At 37.5% G+C, this 21429-nt stretch overlaps 2 protein-coding genes across 2 annotated transcripts in view; both read right to left on the reverse strand.

The window, feature by feature from the left end:
- Nucleotides 1-20531, reverse strand: part of LOC149051899 (uncharacterized) — an 80264-nt gene extending 59733 nt beyond the window's left edge. The window contains exon 1 of the mRNA XM_089197478.1: nt 20431-20531. The gene's annotated coding sequence lies outside the window, so the exon portion shown is untranslated. The remainder of the gene's footprint in view (nt 1-20430) is intronic.
- On the reverse strand, nt 901-13056 carry LOC149051904 (uncharacterized). Its single transcript, XM_089197053.1, has 11 exons — nt 11356-13056; nt 9817-10238; nt 8637-9330; nt 7132-7231; nt 6372-6621; nt 5080-5880; nt 3558-4791; nt 3271-3366; nt 2246-2502; nt 1334-1601; nt 901-1190 (listed from the first exon to the last, which is right to left on the reverse strand). Exons 1-11 carry the CDS (start codon nt 12281-12283, stop codon nt 1186-1188), a joined length of 5055 nt encoding a protein of 1684 aa, XP_089053179.1. The 5' UTR covers nt 12284-13056; the 3' UTR covers nt 901-1185.
- Nucleotides 20532-21429: the final 898 nt, after the last annotated feature.

Here is a 21429-nt window from a genome sequence, read left to right on the forward strand (position 1 = left end):
AAAAGAAAACTAAAGTTTACTTGGCCATTACGAAAGTCGTGTATGAACATTGTATGAACAGAAAACAAAAGCCCGGTTACCGGGCTCATCTAAAGCATATGTCTAAAGAGGCCCTTAGCCTGGATAATCACTGACTGTCAGTCTGGGCGAATCGAATTTATGCCTGGGCGAAACCATTCTCGTTATGGGCGAAACGCTTCTTGGGCCAAACTCGTTATGGGCGAAACCCGCGGATACCGTTTCACCGTATATAAGAGGTGCAGGGAAACCGGGTTCCAGTCCACAGAATATTACCTGCCTATGAACTCAACACGGCAATTGACTGCCAACCCAGTAATAGCTTTTACAACCGATGGCCAGTTGCATTATTCAAACAAAAATGGATTTTTTACAAATTTGGCTGACTTTTTTATTTGCCTTTATTTCAGTGAAGCACAATAAGTTGCAAATGATTCATGGATGCTATCACATTAGACAAGAATCCAGCGCTAAACAAAGTATGCCACGAGAAGGACAGCATAATCAGTCATAATTTATGCGTCCGCCGTACTCTATTCGGAACGCTGCTTTATTCGGCATTTTACAGACCCCACGTTGGCGAAGTAACCTGCCCAGCCCTGATCGAAAATAGCCCGCGTTTACATTCCGTCTTACAACCCGGGATCTCGGGTTGGAGTTTCTCGAGGTTGTGGACGCGCTTGGACTGAGGGAGTTAAGATTTCATCACGGCGACGTGTGGTAAAACGTTAGCGTTTTGTTGAGTTCAAAGTAAAACCGCGACTTAATTGCTGACGAGGTCTCGTTGCTAAGAGGACGTAAAAATCGGTGTTTCACGTTTTAGTTCTGTATGGGACGGCTAGGAAATTTACAAAGTTTTAAAACACACGTGTTTTGCTATTACTTTGCTCATTTGATCTCTTTGATTTATTTTTATTACAGATTAACAGATGTCTTTCTTTACACCCCTTGTCATTTGGGTTGTTTTCCTTTTCATGCAATTCATTGGAAAACTAATATGGAATCTCGAATTAAATCTGAGATTTTAAAAGTTTACATTGGATAAATCAGGCTGAAGAAAGCTCTAGTTGGCCAATTTGCATCAATAGTCTGCATGCCTATGAAGTCACTCTGTAAGGCCGGGCTCTTCACAAGGGCCAATCAAGGTGATTGTAGGGGCCTGCCACTTTAACCTGTAAACACAATAATCAGAACCCTGTGATTAAACGGCGAGGGAGAACAACAGAGTGCATGAATTGAGTCTGATTATTGCGATGGGAGCCAGTGATGAAGCATGAAATATAAAAGACAAAATTTTATGATAATTCGAGTGTACCTTGCACGGGTTGAAGGCTGACATAGTGCACCTCATGAATATGTCCCAGCACAAGAGGTTTGCTTTCGTCAACTGCACAATGTGGCGTAATGATTACATCATTGCTATAGGATAGACTGCTGACCACACGAATGCACGTTTTAAAGTGGTTCGCTGCGGCACACAGAATCACGTGATCACCCCAAGTGCCATCTTGTTCCATGTGTTCAAGGTACTCAGTCCATGTTTGATGTCCATGGACAAAGTGAAACAGATCTGTTCCATCCGGCTGTAAGAAGAATCAGTTAAAGAAGGAAACTTCAAATGATTGTTGATAGAAACTTGAGCGCGTGTAGAGTACGAGTCAGGGAGTAATTTTATCAGAATGGTACTAGACGACCTTTAATTGGAAATTTACTGCATAGTAACAAATTGTGTGCTTGAAACGTCTTTTAAAACGTTCGTGTATATTCCAAAACGCTTTGCAAACAGCAAGAAAACAACAAGAAAGATCCATCATTGAGAGAATGACTAGAATTCTGTCATCTGATGGAGGTTTAAATGGAACTTTTTTGAAACTTGGTCATTTTCTAATGACTAAAACTGTGGTGGCTTACTTCTTCGGACAACAAATTAAGTAACATATGAATTTAATTGTAACCAACGTCATTGAGTGTCTTCTTAAATCGCAAATTTAAATCTTTCAAGTTCTCCTTTCCACCAGGGTACAAGCTGGTATAAGAGTTCCTGGTTAAAACGACCATCATTCCACACAGGAATAGTAACAGCACTCCTGGTCACTTCACGTTGTGAACACTGGGATAGGTTCTGGTGGTGTTGGCCAAGTGGCTTATATCATCCCTAAAACCTTTATCATACTCTTAAAATAACAGCACGTGACATACTCTGTTAGACATACTAACATCAACTTACAAGTTTTGGGTCACTCCTGAGGTACTGAACCAAGTTTTGTCTTAATTTGCCATGTGGGATTTTGATTCCCTTAACAATTCCCAGTTGTTCGGACAAGGCATAGAACATGCAATTTCCTAGTCCTTTATTGTCGGATACTCTGAAGCCCCTGTCTGATGCAATTTTCCTCAGCCCCAGTAATAGATCCGTTCTGCTCTTGACTTTGCTTGCATCGAGTTGCATCTGCTGAAGTTTCTGGATGATTCGGTCATGAGAACCTAGAAAATAGAACGCTTTTATTAATCTAACTGCATGATAAAAAGCAAAACAATCATCTGCTGGAAAATAACAATTCCTAATCTTTTCAGAGAAACTTTTCGGGTAAAAAGGGAAAGAGCTTCAACCACCAGACCAAAGGAAGCTGTAGCTGTCAACTAAGCTACTTCTTGAGTTCGATTTCTTCCCGTGAATAAATACATTAATAATCAAGAGAGAAGAAACAGAGAAGAGAAATAAACGACGAGGTCTAGACTTTGACATATCTGCGTAACTGGAAAAAGGAATCCTGGAAAAAACTACTGGCTTTTAAAATATACTGATGCATTTCCTCTACCGTATGAATATGTGATTACCTCAATATTGTTTCGAAAGACAACTGTATCATGAATAGAACATAAACTTGTTTTGATAGAAACAGTATTTACACTTTGCTTTTGCTTTGAGAAAAAGCAGAACAACTCCCCATGTCTCCAATTGGATGAAAACTTCAAATGACTCAACGACATAAATTAAACTAAGCCGTCCGTCCGGATCAGAAAATAAAAAAAAATCAAATTTGTTTGTATACGTCTTACGTTTGTGACTGAAGAGTGTAGTGATATAAATAAAAACATGTCTCATAGGTAAAGAGTACCTTACTAAGTTTTTACGAAAGATAGCTGGCCTGAAGTCAAAAGTTAGGAAAAAAAATTGCTAAATCTCCTCGTAACCTGTCTGTACTTCTTTGGGATATCAATTATCATGTGTCATTAAATTCTTTTACTCACTTCGAGTCAGTAATGAATCAACTGTTGGTTGTTCAGTTGACGTGTCAATAACTTCGGCCTGCCGAGCTCTGAAACTTGTGTCTCGTCTTTTAGAGGCTAAAAAGATAGAAAGAAGCTTTTATTTCAATAACACAGTAAACAACATAAGGATAAAACGATTGATTACTATTCATGTTCAACATCTCTTTTTATATGAGGTGTTGATGCTTTCCGCCACAGTTAATAAGAGACCGAAGGCCGATTAGCCCCCTAAAATACTTTTTGAAGGATATTTAAAACATTCTCACCATGAACTATGTCCCACATCTTCTCCACAAGACTGTCACACTGCTTCTCCCAGCTAAACTTCTCTTCATACGAACTCCTCAGTTGTTGAAAGTCTCGAAGTCGATCTGATCTCTCCTTCTGTCGGACACCAGCAATTGCCTTTGCCCACTCCTCAGGGTCCTCAGACTCCACCACGAATGATTTACCTGATGGTACAGTGCAGAGTGCTTCACCAAATCCTGAGTTGCCACTGACAAGAATGGGAAGACCAGCAGACAACGCTTCTAAGGCCGTCAAACCAAACCCCTCTGTTCTGGAGGGCATGATGCAGATGTCAACTTCACAAAATAATTTTTTCAATCCCTCCTTGTTTTCCACGAACTTCCTGACGATCAGCTGTTTTTTATCAATTCCACTCTTGAGTAGATTCTTTGCAACCTCATCCTGTTTACCGTTAGGTGCACCCACGAAAATCAGATGGTACGACCTGTCTTTCAGTTCAACTATTGCTCTAGCAGAGATATCGTAGCCCTTCAAGCTGAAGTCCTCTGGGTCACCACGGCCAAACGTCAATACCTTGAACTTGTTACGCTCCTTTGGGGCTTGTTTTACGTCAGAGAACTCACGGAAAATTCCAGGAGTCAGTTCAAGGATGTCGTCCTCACTCTTGCATGAGCAGAGCTGAACGGAGAAAGCGTCTGTTAACTTTGGTCCAACTGCTAGCACAACATCTGCCAACTTACACAACTCTACTTCAGTTAAATTCTTCTCTTCACCTTTGGAAATGGCCTTGGGATAGTTTTTGTGCACTGCAAGTTCTTCAGGCGCAGTGTGCACCACCTGTATCCACTTGCACTGGTGCGATTCTTTAAAGAATTGAGCTTGTTTACCAAGCTTTGCTCCATGACCCAGTACTATGTCAATGTCCAGATCTCTCGGTGGGGCACTCAGCCAGTCAAGGGGGTCGGCATAGCCTGGCCGTTTTTGTGCCTCTCTGAGGGATACATTGTGCATTCGAGCCATTCTCTTCTCTTCTTCAGAACAGGCAAACTGTGGGACAAGGAGAGTAACGTCCACTTCAGGGTGTTTGGCCAACAGAATGGCAAGCTGTCTGTTGATGGTGGACAAGCCTCCCATTGACGAACTCCACTCACTGCCCAGGAGAGTCACCTTTAATGCTGTGGCAGACTTCATTGAATTGATTTCACTTGCTTCATTATGTGATCTAACAGCTACATTTGAAGAGGACAAACCCTAAAGAAAAGAGACCATATAAGATTGTGATAATTACATAAAAAGACTTTGCGTGTGGTCACATAAATTTACATCGATCAGTACTTTACCAAAGAAAAACAAAAGAGTATAAAATTCAAAAATCATTTTATCTTATATCTGACTTATATTTAAAACTGAAGTCAATCTATCAGGGCTCCCTTTCTCAACACTGATAACAGCCTAATTGACATTCACATCAAGTTAGTTAGAGGAGCAAAGCAAACATGAAACTGAGACTACAAATCTTTGCTTTCCAGTCAATTATACCTGGCCTCTTCTTTTCAAGAACCATTTCTTCAATCCACAAACTGGTTCTATCATATCCCAAGGTTTTCGCTTACAGATGTCCGGTTGACCTTCATTTGCATCAATGAGGTGGAGGCAGTCCTTGTGTGTGCAAGTGGTTTTCATGTGGTCTGAGCATGCACGACGCATTTCTTCTGTCCTTCGATGACAGTTAGGACATGCAACACACAGCCTATACTGCAGTCCCCTCAGGTATGGCATTTCTTGTGACAAATTCTTTAGGGTGTCTTCAAGAAATTCACGAACAAGAGTTGCTAGTTCAACGGAGTTCTGTCCTACAACCTGATGACTTTGTGCTTTTTGTCTCAAGATTACCTTCACAAATCCTGTTTTGCATATAAGGACAAAATCATGAATATCTTTTCCAATGATGAACCATGCTCCATTCTGGTACAGGGTGGGTTGATACGTGGCCCATGTCTTTGAACACCAACGAATGGATCGCGAGACAAGCAGCAGGAAAAGACCATGAGGGACAAAGCCATGGACAAAGAGGAGATACAATGGACATGGATCAGTTGATGATGGTTTCATCTCACAGAGTTCATCAGGTGATGACTTCAACTGAGCTGGTACAAAGTACTTCTCCTCATTTGGGGAAACTGAAAACTTAGCGATCAAACCAAATTGCTCCATCATGTCCAGAATGTCTTCTCTAATGATTCCTGGTCCAATAAATCTGGAGAACACATAATCAACATGTTCCATGCTAAGGATGCCACTTCCTTCAAGCTCCCTCCAGAAATCAGCATATCGAGCATTCTACAAAATATATAAATAACAGGAATTCCAGATAAGAGAGGTCCACTAAATGTTCCCTTTGAATGTTTCCAACATGTATGTACAAGATTTACAAAATCAGTGTATCAAAATGGTTGGAAATGACACTCTTAATGTGCAATTTTGTGTCTTAGGCTCCTCAGAAGTGATTATTAATTGTTATTCACCACTGCAGAAGCCATTTAGCACAAGCAAAAAGAACTGTTCCCTTGTGTGACTACAATTACTGTTAGTGGTGGCAAGTTAATGCAAGTCTCTTGTAAAGTAAAAAGGCTAAATCAGCTTATGACCTGAAAAGCTGCAAAAGGTACATGAAATAACTTGAGGTCCAACAATTGTAAAGATCAAAGAGTTACAGCTGTTGCATTAGTTGCTGATTTATTGAAAAAGAGTATCACTCTCATTTTCTGTTGGTCTAAATTATTAAACATTTTCTAAGTTAGGTCTTTTCAAAAATGAAATTTTTCTCCTACCTGTTTATTGAAAGGTGAAATGGTTATCAGCTGTTTGAACAGATCAATCAACCACTGAGCCTTCAGTACAACTGTACTGCGGTGCTTGATTATCATCCCCAGACCATGGTAAAAACTGATCATGGACTCAAACTCTTTTGCATCTTCCATGAAACAATCTTTCTTTGCATAATGTTCAAGTTGTCGCAGATTTCTGTGATAAATCTGTTCAGCCACCAAAGCTTCAATCACCTTTTCAAACAAAAACCATCTAGAAGGCAACAGAATAATTAAAATGTTTTAGTGTTTAAAATTGGATATTAACTTCAGACAGACATGTGCTTATTCGTAGTCTTCCAGTAATTCATCTATTTCCTTGGTCTAGCTTTCTCCACACATTAGGAGAATTCAAACATGGTTATATTTTTCACATAAACAATCTCAATTCAAAGAGCTGTGCCTTCTCAAATATCCAACAGACATTCACACCTTTTTAAAAACACAATATTGTCACAATGTCATGAATTGGAGTTTTATTTGCTGGCACTTATATGACTGCTGTGTATTCGTACAGTCTTATGTTTTAAGAATTTTGATGAACTTCAAACTGGGGTAGGTATGATATCTTTGTGTTCATATACATTTATATGCATATACAGTGATGCTGAAAACACCGACTGCTCTTAAAAAAACCTTTTCATAACCGCTTGAATACATGAATAACATTGATCCCAAAGTCCATGAATAGAGGTTTGCCAGATAAAATATTACTTTTGTTTACCTGATAGGTATTTTCTCCCCCATATAAGGCTCCTGCCTCAACACCTCCAGGATTTTGTTCCGCAATTCTTTTATTCCATCTGCTTTTCCTTCTTCCTTTGCTGGATATGTTTAGAAAATGAATGCAAAACATAATGTAACACAGAAACATGTGTTTACAATGAGAATAGTTTGTATCATACATTTGTGATTGCTGATATTTCATTGCTGACAACATAGCTAAGATGATAAACTCTTCAACTCCCCGAATCATCTTCTGTTCCTTATTTCAAACTCTGAAATTAATGGATCTGTCAACAAAATTGTATATGGCCTAGTATGGTGATGCTGATACATAAAGTAACTGAAAGCTAAGAAGACTGCAGCTAATAAAAAATTAAAGAACTCTAACTTAAGTTTGCACTATAAGCCTGAAGTCATTCAACCAAGACAGTATCCTTCCCTTAATTACCACTCCCTCTTAAACATTCTGCATTTCTACCAACCTTTTAAAATTATGACACACAACACAACTGCTGAATGACATGTAAATGTAAGTCAAATAATAATTATTGCATGCTCAATGCTTGCCAACAATCTACATCAATCCGTAAACATTGATATCAATTTACCACAACAAAATAGCTTTCCAGTTGCTGAGAATTTGTGATAATTGTTAAGCCTGCTAAATAGACAGGGTAGATGAACTGACATTAAGAAACAATAGCTTTTTCATAAGAGTTCCTCCTCCTTCTCCTTCTCCAAATATGTAAACAAAGACCAGGTACACTGTTCTGATCAAACAAGATTGATGGCAGTATCATAGTCAAATGAATGGCTTCATTGGCTCTTGATGCTCTACGTTTCTGCAACTGGATATTTTAACTCGTTTGTCCAAGAATGGGACAATTACTCACTTTCTATGATCATGGAAAAGATAAAACCAAAATAAGATATGGTCATTCTGCATTTCAAGAACTGGCAAGTATCAACCAAACGTGGGATTGATACTTCAAACTGCTCATAACAGAATGGTAAACAAACGGTTTAAAGTTTCTCTGGAACGTTGAGCAGATAGATTTTTTTTTTAAAGCAGGCAACTGAAGGAAACTGTTTAAACGTTTTTGCTACAGTGTTAAACAGATGCAAATCTTTTTAAACGGACGCAAAGTTTCTTAAACGGACGTAAAATTTCTTAAATGGACTAGCACAGCGCTTAAATGTTTTAGCAAAAGGGTTAGACGGATGCAAATTTTTTTAAATGGATGAGCAAATTGTTTAAACACTTTCATGAACCATTTAAATGGATTTAAGCAGATAGTAAACAGTTTTGCAGTTTAAATGAAAAGCATTAATGTCCATTTTCCCATGGAGGGACAGAAATGGGTCTTTGATTAAACAAAAAAATGGTCACAAATTAAGTGTTCCAAGAATTGATGCAAAGACAAGCTAGTAACCAATTATTAAACCATCAATTACTGCAAGTAACACATTGTCAAGGATACAATATGACATCAAATATCTCACCTGTTTTATGTTTTCCTCTCTGCTTTTGAATCTTCTGGATAAATTTCTTGATCAAGTTTGGCCTCTGAGTGTTGTCAATGCAGAATAAGGGTCTGACCACATGCTTCTTATATTCCATACCAGAAATTCTCTCCTGTATTTTTTTCTTTATTACTTCTATGTCTTCAACTGGTTTGTCAGCATGTGTTCCAACAATAAACACTGGGGGGCGGAGGTAGGGAAGCCTATGTTGTGCATCATCATCTAGGTCATCAGTTGCCAGGGCAACACTGTGTACTGTAGCCAGCCATGACAGCAAATTCTCCATGTTGGTTTCATTGTTAGGGTTTTCCAATTTCACATCATTACCTCCTTGTCTCATGCAGGGCTCAGCTGCAGCATCCAAAGGCTTGCTGAGATTGTGCACCAATATGTACAGTGCACGCTGTGATAAGAAGATAGGATGGCTGGCATAGTACAGGTGCTGCCCTGCAAAATCCCAGATGTCCATAATATAGGATTCTTCTTTGAATGAACCACTTTTTGTGTCTTTGCTTTGGAGATACTCCAACCACTGATGAACATGCTTCACAGTATCAGAGGGTTGAGCAACATCAATAATTACCTTGGGCTCATCTGAGGTGCAGTCTATTGAGTGTTCAATGCTAATGTTGTGAGTAGCATCTACTGACAGGTTATCTCCTTTATCCTCAACCTGAGTAAAGTATCAAAGAAGGTGACATTAATTACTTTAACTCCCATGAGTGACCAAGACAGAATTTCTCCTTACAATATCAATACAGTATCAATCAGATAAGTGATGTGAATATAGAAGAAAAACAATTTGGGGATAATAAGTTGATCCAATACTAAAATCTCTGAACTATTGTTATGCAAATTGTGTAGTTTATAGTAAAGAGAATGGCAAATTTGATCTGAGAGTGAAAGAGTTAAGTACCACAGTGATTCAGTTTAGCCAACAAACTAATTACACGTCTGAAATAATTATGCCAAAGTTTGATGTAAATTAAATAAAATGAAAGTACTACACTGGGAGGGAAATTATTGTTTAGACTATGAACAGTTCCCTGCTTTTTGGCTAAGACCATTGCAAAGTAAAAAAAATCAACTAAAAAAAATAATAAAACAATTTTAATTTTAAACATACTTGTAAAGAATGGTTTTAGAATTCTGACATCACCTCTTTTCTGCCATATTTGTAACCATCAAAAGATCCCTCTTCAAAATCTGCAGGTGAAATGTGGACTGAATCTTTCTCCAAATCTTCTTCTGAGGTTTTATTTAGTATAAAAATTTTCTCCACAACAGTCTTTGCCACATCTTTAGAACATTCCAACAGTCCTGGTTTAATCTCACCAATGGACTGCCAGTTCCTTGCAGCTTGGTCAACATCAATTTCACACTTTGAAGGATCTACTTCAATCCCCTCAGTGCTCTGTTCTTCAGAGTCAAATGGAAGGCCTAGGAGACTCTTCTTTAAACTGGTTTTACCAGCTCGATCCTGACCAATGAGTAATATTCTACTGCGGTAAACTGTGACATATCCATCTTTCAAAGCCCTTTCATAAGCCAGCTGTATGTTACATGGATCTGCTATTTCGACTAATTAGAAAAAGTTTTCACAGCACAAAGAAAAAAGTAATTGGTGCATTGACAAATTTGTACAAAATAATTGAAAAAAAAAGCAAAGGTAAAAGTTTACAAGTCAACTAGTATAAATATCCAACATCAATAATGTTGGAGTCAAAGGCTGGTATATAAAAACTAAACCATCAAATATTTTTTTCCCCCTGATATTAATGCATAAGTGACTTTGGAAAACACATTTATTCCACTGTCACATAAAAATTACACAGTCAATCAAAATAATTCATAAAATGTAGTGATGAGTTTGGTGAACATGCACACCAAAACTTGACTCAATGTTTCATAACATTAAGAATGAGAACCACTTGTGACTGATCACACAAGAAAGAGGCAATGACTTAAATCATTTCTTCCAAGTAGTGAGGAGTCAATAACCAATTCATTGTTTGTGAAAGAGAAAGAAAAAGCGCATATATCCAAAATGTAACAACTGCAAATTAAAAAAATTGTGCAAAAATCACCAGTGTAAATTATATGGAAATTTCAATCAGAATTTAGTCATGCTAAAAACAAATTCAAGTTCTATTCCTGTAACTTAATTCACAAATCGTATTAGTGTATAAATTTTGTTTGATATTAGCCACAAGTTATTCAAATTTTAAACACTTTCAATGAATCAAATAGAAAGCAAAAATAAAACAACAATTCCTAGCAGTGAAACTACTTGGGATACATATTTTATCCTTTTGTAATTCCTGTCAAATAGAAAGCAAAACTTAAAACAATAATTCCTAACTGCACAGAATGATTTGTAACAACATTTACTCTCTTGATTCCACATCAAATCATATTTACTTATTGATGAACTTAATTTCAATGTCAGCCAAATTGCTAAAAGAAAGCTTTTCAATATAGAACAAAAACTTCCGTTACAAATGCCATGTATTTCTCAAGTGATGCCAACTTTGTTAAACCACACAAAAACTGTGACAGTATTTACAGCTTAACTGTCGCCAGCTATCTGTAATAATCAGTAACAAGCAGAATAACCACTTGTAAGTCAATTATTAGAACCAATTTAGTAAATGCACATGTCACAACAATAATGTGAACAGAAATTTCCTTTACTCACCTTGGAGATCTGAATATACTCGGTCAATTATTCCTTTATCTTCTAGCTCCAAAACACTTCTCATTCCTTCAACTGTAAAAGGATTCCCATTTACAAACAACGATTGGAGTTTCTTCAGCTGATTTATGGCTGGATTTAACACAGTCAACTGGTTGTAACTCAGATCCAGTCTCTCCAGTGCCACCATCTCACCAATAGCATCAGAGATGGTGGTTAGTTTGTTATCTGAGATGTTCAGCACTTTGAGTTTCTTCAGCTGTTTTATAGCTGGACTCAACACAGTCAACTGGTTGTAACCCAGCTCCAGTCTCTCCAGTGCCACCATCTCACCAATAGCATCAGAGATGGTGGTTAGTTTGTTATGTGAGATGTTCAGCACTTTGAGTTTCTTCAGCTGTTTTATAGCTGGACTCAACACAGTCAACTGGTTGTAACTCAGATCCAGTCTCTTCAGTGCCACCATCTCACCAATAGCATCAAAGATGGTGGTTAGTTTGTTATGTGAGATGTTCAGCTCTTTGAGTTTCTTCAGCTGTTTTATAGCTGGACTCAACACAGTCAACTGGTTGGAACTCAGATCCAGTCCCCACAGTGCCACCATCTCACCAATAGCATCAGAGATGGTGGTTAGTTTGTTATGTGAGATGTACAGCCCTCTGAGTTTCTTCAGCTGTGTCAAACTTGCGGGGAATATGGACAGCTGGTTTCCCCTTACATCAAGCATCGTAATATTATTTAGTTTTCCAATATTTTCAGGTATTGTTTTAAGTTTATTCCCTGACAGGTCAAGTTTGTCCAACTCAGTTAACTCCAGTACCGCTTCAGGCAATTCAAGCAAATCCCACTTTGACAGATTTAATATTTTTCTTCCGAAACGATCTGTTACAATCTTACTTCTCAAGTTTTCTTTAGTAATATGGGAATCCATGTCTTAGTAATGCAACTGTCAGAACGAAAAAAACAAGCTGTCATTAAAGGTGAGTAACTTGAACTAACTTTCTTGTGGCATTTATAATAACAATCGAACCAAAAATTGGCAAAAATGAGGTTTATAATTTAACATCTACTGAACCAAGGTAATGATTTATTCCTCGTAGTACATTATCTTTGGAAACCATCCACCCTTCAGTGTTCTTTTAAACATTTTGAGTAAAGGACCGGATGCTTATGCGTAAAGGGTCTTGAGTTATTTATTTTCATCAGAAACATTTCAACTTAAATCTAATTGTACAAATTTTGTGTTCATAAACAATTGCTTGAGTTATAGATGTTAACGAAAAGGCAATTATGAACAAGAAAGATATTTGAATTTAAATACACTGAGTTTTCCAAGCTGCTTTTCCAAAAACATACGAATTACTACTTCCATTTCAAAATTAATATCCAACAGGAAAGAAATAATTAGGGCAAATCTATGGTTGGTTTTGTTTTCATGTGATAACCTAAGACAGTTGTAAATAAACCAAAGCATGAATGATTTCTAAGCTGTTGATATCAGACCAAGTTGCTAATTTTCAGACCTGTTGTTTGATTTTATCCTCTGTAAGCTATTTTTACTTGCAATTAACAGAGTGAATTCATCAGAATATGATCCTAGTCATTTAATAAAGACTGATTGGATAAGTCCTTCTCACTGACATATTCACTGTTTTGATACAAAAATAATCAGAATGAGAGCTCTTTGTTTTGTTTGCTTTTTTTTACAGAGTTTGTCTAGCAGCATGATGGTTTTAAGATTATAATTTTCAATTGAAGACATGTTTTGCATGAAATATCATCCAAATCACCCATAGTTTCTGTACTCATTATGTTATGTATTGAATGTTGTTGATGAAATAATAAAAATAACAAAGAGTTATGAAAACTGGTTGTAATTTCTTATTCATGTTTATCAATAAAAGCTTAACTAAGAAGGGACTGTGAAACGAAAAAGTATATATCAATTAACTGAGGATAGTGATAAAGAACTCAATTGGTACTAAGCAGAAAAATGAGGAATTGAAAAAAGTGTCCATAATTAGAACTGGCCACCTACGAGAGTGTCCATTAGCAGAGAGTTGACTGTAAAATAAATTAAGATTCTTCATTAATTAACAAATCTATCAAGGACTGTCTCCAAACCTTTACAAATTGTGCCTGGTTTCTTGAATATTTAATTTTCAGCTAAATGAATTCAAGTTAAAAATTTTACAACTGCAATCATTAACCAACATCAAAACTCATGTATAACATATTTATTCAACCCTTCACCTTACATGAGTGACCAATACAGGAATTCTCCTTACAAAATATTAACACAACATCAAGCAGATATTGTTAGTGATATGAACAAAGGAAAATATCAGTTAGAGGATTATTAGATGATCCAATACCAAATTCTCCAAACTTACATCATAAGAATGGTATGGCAAACAGTAAGGAGAATTACTAAAGAGATCTTGGGAGTGAATGCATTTGTTTCTTTTTCAAACAAACAAGTAATGATTAAAAAACTCAGGGTTGACTTGCAAAAAAAAAATTCAACAATTTTAAAAACCATGAATCTTTAAATAGGCTACCCTGTTTTAGTGCAATAAAAAAAATCCTTACTTCCTTTTCAGGGCTCAATAATTTGCAAATATCAGAATTAAAAAATGTTGAGGAAGAAAAACTTTCATCTGAAAATATAACTTTCCATCTGTTAATCAAAACTATCACAAAATTCTTGAACATGATTGGTTATCATCAGCCCAATTTGAGCACTTATAGTACAGTGTATGTGTCATGCTTGTAATTGGACCATGTTATAGGACCATTAAAGGGACAATTATCATGTCATGCCTGTGGAAGGGGACAGAATGTGTGATGTGCACACACTGTTGTCCTGCATTTTGCCGATTTAATTGTTGTTGTTGTTGTTTTTTATGAAAATGTATAATGGATGTCTATAGTTTCTTTCTCAGATTTTATTATATTGTAATTAATTGATAACAGTTGTCTGGTTTGTTAATCAAGAGTATTATTACAAACAGAATTGGAGATCAGGAAGTCCTCTGAACAACCATGGCAGGAACATGGATGACCATGGTCTATCCATGGTCTTGACGCTAGAGTAATAAGCGATTATTGAATGAGGTTGAGCATGATATCAAAAACTGAATTAAATAATTGTTTTATTACAATTTTTTTAGAGGTATTGAGCTATTTTGAGCATCTCTCTAGGTTTGAAAAAGGTTGAGAACACTAAACTCTAAGGTCTTGGAAACTAGGCAGACATTGATCTCGAGAAGATAAATGCAGTATAAGCCTCAGATATTGCATTTTATCATGTCAACTTCACCCAACTATTGTATATTGATTGAATGCTCATTACCAATCAGCTCTTTCATTGTAAATCTTATGTATAATGATCGAAATTATTGAATATGTACAGGAAAGTACAAGAGACAACTGGCCATTTAATACTGGAATTGAAATTTTTTGGCTTGAAATGCACATTAAAAGTATGATGTGGTTACTTATACATCTTACTGAGAACGATTGTTAATGAATCGCAAACAACTGAGCTCAAAGGTTTCTAAGAATTTGAATTGCATGTATCTTTTCATTGTCAGAGTTTCGCCAGCCATACCCCTTTGATAAACTCATTCACATAAGAATATTTGGCCTTTTCACACGTCACAAAAATATCAAAGTTTTTTCACGCTCATGCATTTGAGACATTTCACATGAAAGTAAAAAGCCGAATTCCCTAACTAAATTTTCAATTTTCCTAGTCTTGACGAGTTTTAAATAACGAATGATGAAAGAATGTCTTACATTATTTGTTCAAGGAACATTAGAGGTCTGGTTTATGACTTTTATTGATCCATATAAAGTTCATGTCCTGTTCAAACCCAGGTCAAAACTAAACCACAACCGTTCTCGAACAATTCATTTTCAAAACAATTAAAAAGCCGGGAATTCATCACGGAAAACAAAATGGTTCACGAGTCACGTTTAATTCAGTTCTTCACACTCGAGTCACGTTTAAATAAAAAACAATTACTTCACGCGAACATGAAAAAATCTTATTATCTCTAATCACGACTCAGGAATAAGGAAAAATTCAGATCACGATACACGAGGAAAAATAACTCGCCCAAGCATGCTTCACGTAAAAAGTAAAGGGGTCCTCTTGTCAATCACGGAAGCAGACAGCGGGCAAGTTTTATTTATTTCATCAAATACCTGACATACCTGCATTTAGATCATGCATTAATTTGGTTACTTAACAGATTTAAGAGGTTTTGAGTTCGTTTCTAACTTCTGCCAGATGAAATCAAGTACACTCCATGGAATTAAGCGAGTATTTTGTCATCAGTTCAAACACTTCCATTGCTAAACGTGAAAAACTGAAAACTAATCGACGTTGAACAACTACCAGACAGAATGATTAAAGATCAGAGCTGATTGACGTCAGCACTAGCAGAAATAGTTTGTCCCCTAACTCTTTCCATTCCTATGAGAATCTTCTATCAAAACTTTCCGTTAAGGCCATCTTTACTCACAATCACTGTTTTCCTTTTCCCTGTTGCTGAGAGTGTATAACTTTAACCCGTCAGTTTCAGAAGGCCGACTGAACGCGTCTTTGTTTTACTTTATCAAAATCGTTTTGTCTTTGTGCTCTGCATTTGACAGGCGTCTCTAAAGTTGTAATATATCAAAAACCCATAACTTGAAATACAAAGGGAAACCAGCGAATATTGAAGATATCAGAGAGTGAGTGAACTGACAGAAATGACGGCTGAAGCACTTCAGGGGAAATGACTTCAGTTCGATCGAGCGGAGAGTGTGAGTTCTTAGCTGAATTATCTACGTTCGATTTGCAGGAATCTAGTGAGGCTACACTTTACAAATGAGCTAAATTCTTATGTATATTGAACATAATTCTTACATGTTAGCAAAGCAAGTAACAAGTGCAGAGAACAAACGGCAATCAAATACGGATTGAAGACAATCTAACTGCTCGGATCAGTAGGGACACTCCTTAATTAACTTCCACAAAATACTTCAGGCTTCTGAAACGTCACGCGACTAAGGGCCTGTTTATAGGGAGTTACCATGCCGAAAAGAGCATAACGCATAAATTATGACTGATTATGCAAAAAGTTGCACTATTTATTTGTCACCTTCGTACTCGCACAGCACGCACAACTATGCAATTAGCATAAGCACAAGCACCGCACTCTGTATACATTATAATGATTTCGTAATGAATTTATCAGTCATAACATGGAACTAAGCAAGTAACATGGTGGAAGCGGTTCTGGTTGATTATTTCTCAACGGATATTTGCATATAGCGATCTACAAGCCAAGTTTTCTCCGGTTTAAACCAAGATGACTTCGAACACACTATTTCCAGAATTCAAAACAACGGGAGATGAAAAGCACACCTGGAAACCTACATCGAAGTTTTGATAGATTACTGCGTAGTGCAGAATTAGTACGAAACATCGAAAGAAAGTGAAGCAGCCAAGTGGACGAATCACGATTCACGAATAAGGAAAAAATCAAATCACGATCCACCAGGAAAAAATTGCCCAGGGATGCTTTGCGTAAAAAGTATAGGGAACCCTCTTGTCAATCACGGAGGCAGATAGCGAGCAAGTTAAATTTATTTTATCAAACACCTGACATACCTGTATTTGAACCAAATCAATCAAGCATTGATTTGGTTAATTTACAGATTTAAGAGGTTTTGAGTTCGTTTCTAACTTCTGTCAGATGAAATTAGGTACAATCCGTGGAATTAAGCGAGTATTTTGTCATTAGCTCAAACACTTCTATTGCTTAACGTGAAAAACTGAGAAACTAATCGACTTTGAATAACTACCAGACAGAATGATTAACGATCAGAGCTGATTGACATCAGCACAGTCATAAACAGTTTGTTGCTTCATTCTTTCCATTCCAACGAGAATCTTCTCTCAAAACTTCCCGTTAAGGCCATCTTAACTTACAATCACTGATTTCCTTTTCCCTATCGCTGAGAGTGTTTCACTTAAACCCGTCTGTTGCAGAAGGCCGACTGAAAGTTTTTGTTTTACTTTATCAAAATCGTTTTGTCTTTGTGCTCTGCATTTGACGGGCGTCGCAAAAGTTGTAATATATCAAAAACCCATAACTTAAAATACAAAGGGAAACCAGTGAATACTGAGGATATCAGAGAGTTTGAGCGAACTGACAGAAATGACGGCTGAAGCACTTCAAGGGAAATTACTTCAGTTCGATCGAGCGGAGAGTGTTAGTTCTTAGCTGGATTATCTATGTTCGCGTTGCAGGAGTCTCGCAAGGCTACACTTTACAAGTGAGCTAAACTCTTATCTATATTGAACATAATTCTTACCAACTAACAAGTGCAGCGAACAACCAGCAATCAAATAAGGACTGTAGACAATCTCGGATCGGTATGGACACTCCTTAATTAACTTCCACAAAATACTTCAGGCTTCTGAAACGTCACGCGACTAAGGGCCTGTTTTACATGGAGTTACCATGCCGAAAAGAGCATAACGCATAAATTATGACTGATTATGCAAAAGGTTGCACTATGTAATATTCACCATCGCACTCGCACAGCGCGCACACCCATGCGATTAGCATAAGCACGAACATCGCACTTTGTATAAGTTATAAAGATTTCGCAATGAATAAAAGTTGTTAGTTCTAACATGGAATTGAGCAAGTAACATGGTGGCAGCGGTTCTGGTTAATTATTTCTCAAGGAATATTTGCATATAGCGATCTACTGGCCTAGTTCTCTCCGGTTTAAACCACGACGACTTCGAACACATCGTTTCCAGAATTCAAAACAACGGAAGAAGAAAAGCACGACCTGGATACCTACATCAAAGATATGATAGATTACTGTGTAATGCAAAATTGGTACAATATTTCGAAAAAAAATTAAGCAGCCAAGTGGACGAATCACGATTCACGAATTGGGAAAAAATCAAATCACGATCCGCGAGAGAAAAAAAATCGCCTAATCATGCTTCGCGTAAAAAGTATAAGGGACCCTCTTGTCAATCACTGAAGCAGACAGCGAGCAAGTTTAATTTATTTTGTCAAACACCTGACATACCTGCATTTAATTTAGATCAAATCAGTCAAGCATTAATTTGGTTACTTTACAGATTTAAGAGGTTTTGAATTCGTTTCTAACTTCTTTCAGATGAAATCAAGTACAATCCATGGAATTAAGCGAGTACTTTGTCATCAGTTCAAACACTTCCATTGCTCAACGTGAAAAACTGAAAAATAATCGACGTTGAACAATTACCAGACAGAATGATTAACGATCAGAGCTGATTGACGTCAGCACGATCAGAAACAGTTTTTTTCTTTATTCTTTCCATTTCTACGAGAGTATTCTTTCTAAACTTCCCGTTAAGGCCATCTTAACTCACAATCACTGTTTTCCTTTTCCCTGACGGCTAAAGCAGTTGAAGGGAAATTACTTCAGTTCGATCGAGCGGAGAGTGTGAGTTCTTAGCTGAATTATCTATGTTCGCCTTGCAGGAGTCTGGCGAGGCTACACTTTACAAGTGAGCTAAATTCTTATCTATGTTGAACATAATTCTTACCTCTTAGCAATGTGAACAACAACTGCAGCGGACAAACAGAAACGAAATACAGATGGTAGACAATCTGACCCCTCGGCTCGGTGTGGACACTCCTTACTTATGGGCCTTTTTACATACTTCAGGCTTCTCGCATGTTATGCGACCGAGGGCCTGTTTACATGGAGTTACCATGCCGAAAAGAGCATGACGCATAAATAATGAAAGATTACGCAGAAATTTGCTCTATGTAATCGTCACCATCGCACTATCACAGCACGCACACCCACACAATTAGCATAAGCACGAACACCGCACTTTGTATAACTTATAATAATTTCGTAATTAATAGGATTTGTTAGTTTTAACTTGGAACGGAGCAAGTAACATGGTGGCTGCAGTTCTGGTTGATTATTTCTCAACGGATGTTTGCATAAAGCGATCTACTAGCCAAGTTCACTCCGGTTTAAACAAGACGACTTCGAATACACCGTTTCCAGAATTCAAAACAATGGGAGATGAAAGCACGACCTGGAAACCTACAACGAAGATTTGATAGATTACAGCGTGGTGCAGAATTGGTACGATATATCGAAAGAAAGTGAAGCAGCCAAGTGGACGAATCACGATTTTCGAATAAGGAAAAATCAAATCACGATCCACAAGGAAAAAAAATCGCCTAAGCATGCTTCGCGTAAAAAGTATAGGGAACCCTCTTGTCAATCACGGAGGTAGATAGCGAGCAGGTTTAATTTATTTTATCAAACACCTAACATACCTGCATTTAGATCAAATCAATTAAGCATTAATTTGGTTAGTTTACAGATTTAAGAGGTTTTGAGTTCGTTTCTAACTTCTGTCAGATGAAATCAAGTACAATCCATGAAATTAAGCGAGTATTTTGTCATCAGCTCAAACACTTCCATTGCTTAACGTGAAAAAGTGAGAAACTAATCGACTTTGAATAATTACCAGACAGAATGATTAACGATCAGAGCTGATTGACATCAGCACGGTCATAAACAGGTTGTTGCTTTATTCTTTCCATTCTAACGAGAATCTTCTTTCAAAACTTCCCGTTAAGGCCATCTTAACTTACAATCACTGATTTCCTTTTCCCTGTTACTGAGAGTGTTTAACTTTCACCCGTCTGTTGCAGAAGGCCGACTGAACGCGCCTTTGTTTTACTTTATCAAAATCGTTTTGAGTCTTTGTGCTCAGCATTTGACGGGCGTCGCTACAGTTGTAATAGATCAAAAACCCAAAAACTTAGAATACAAAGGGAAACCAGCGAATATTGAGGATATCAGAGAGTTTGAGTGAACTGACAGAAATGACGGCTGAAGCACTTCAGGGGAAATGACTTCAGTTCGCTCGAGCGGGGAGTGTTAGTTCTTAGCTGAATTATCTTTGTTCACGTTGCAGGAGTCTAGCGAGGCTACGCTTTACAAGTGAGCTAACTTCTTATCTATATTGAAAAGAATTCTTACCTCTCAGCAGTGTGAACAACAACTGCAGCGGACAAACAGAAATGAACTACAGATGGTAGACAAACAGACAGCTTAGCTCGGTATGGACACTCCTTAATGAAGAGCCTGTTTAAATGGAGTTACCATGCCGAAAAGAGCATGACGCATAAACAGTGAATGATTATGCAAAAAGTTGCACTATGCTAACTCAATTAGCATTGGTAATTAGTCCCTAGGGATTTTGGATATAGTAGATTGTTTTGTATCACTCCTTGTCACTTCACTTGAGGCCTTGGGCTGTGTACTGCTTGAAGCGTTCTACAACTTTTTTCGACGGATCAATCCGACATGGCGGAACAAGTTCCCCAAGCCGTTGCCGGTGGAGCGATAGCTCAAGTTGTTCAAAATCCTCAACCTGCTCAAGGCGAACCTGCCGTGGCGCAGCAAGCTCAGGACCAACCTTTGGCACAACAAGCTCAGAATCGAGAGGTTTGCATCTTTTTCTCAAATTTTCCGTCAAATTCTCACAAAAAATACCTCACCTTACTTCCACAGTACATTGCCTGTTATCTGACCGCTTACTACGTTGAAGAGAACCCATTTTAGCGAGTAATCTATTTCGAGGTTTTCTACGTACATTAGACAAGAGGGTCTCCAATAGGTTTCTTCAATCCCGTGATTCCGACTAAAATTTTCTCTCAATCCCGTGATCCCGATGGATTATACCGGTGAATCCCGATCCCGTTCATAATTTTTTTACCTAGTCCAATACCTCAACTTAAAAGGGCCTACTAGTTAAGTGATATTCTTAACTGCAGGGATCGCTTTCATATTTGTTTCTTTAACCTCGGTTCATATTTATATGATTTTCATATATTTGCAATCATTTAACTCACCACTTATGGGGTTTATTTAAAACCAAGAGAATGACCAGCTCAGTGTGTAGAACGCTGCACCGGTATCGCAAAGGTGATGGGTTCTAATCCCGCACGGGCCTGAATTTTTCTCAGGTCTTATTTT

This window comes from Pocillopora damicornis, chromosome 1, assembly GCF_964200805.1.
Source record: "Pocillopora damicornis chromosome 1, jaPocDami1.2, whole genome shotgun sequence".
In the NCBI taxonomy this organism is placed as follows: Eukaryota; Metazoa; Cnidaria; class Anthozoa; order Scleractinia; family Pocilloporidae; genus Pocillopora; species Pocillopora damicornis.

Excerpts from the sequence above, each read along its gene's own strand:
- LOC149051904 (XM_089197053.1), bottom strand. The coding sequence starts at position 12,283 with ATGGATTCCCATATTACTAAAGAAAACTTGAGAAGTAAGATTGTAACA. Across the intron at positions 10,239-11,355 it reads AGTATATTCAGATCTCCAAG|TCGAAATAGCAGATCCATGT; the intron begins GTGAGTAAAGGA and ends TTTTCTAATTAG. Across the intron at positions 2,503-3,270 it reads TGATTCATTACTGACTCGAA|GTTCTCATGACCGAATCATC; the intron begins GTGAGTAAAAGA and ends TCTATTTTCTAG.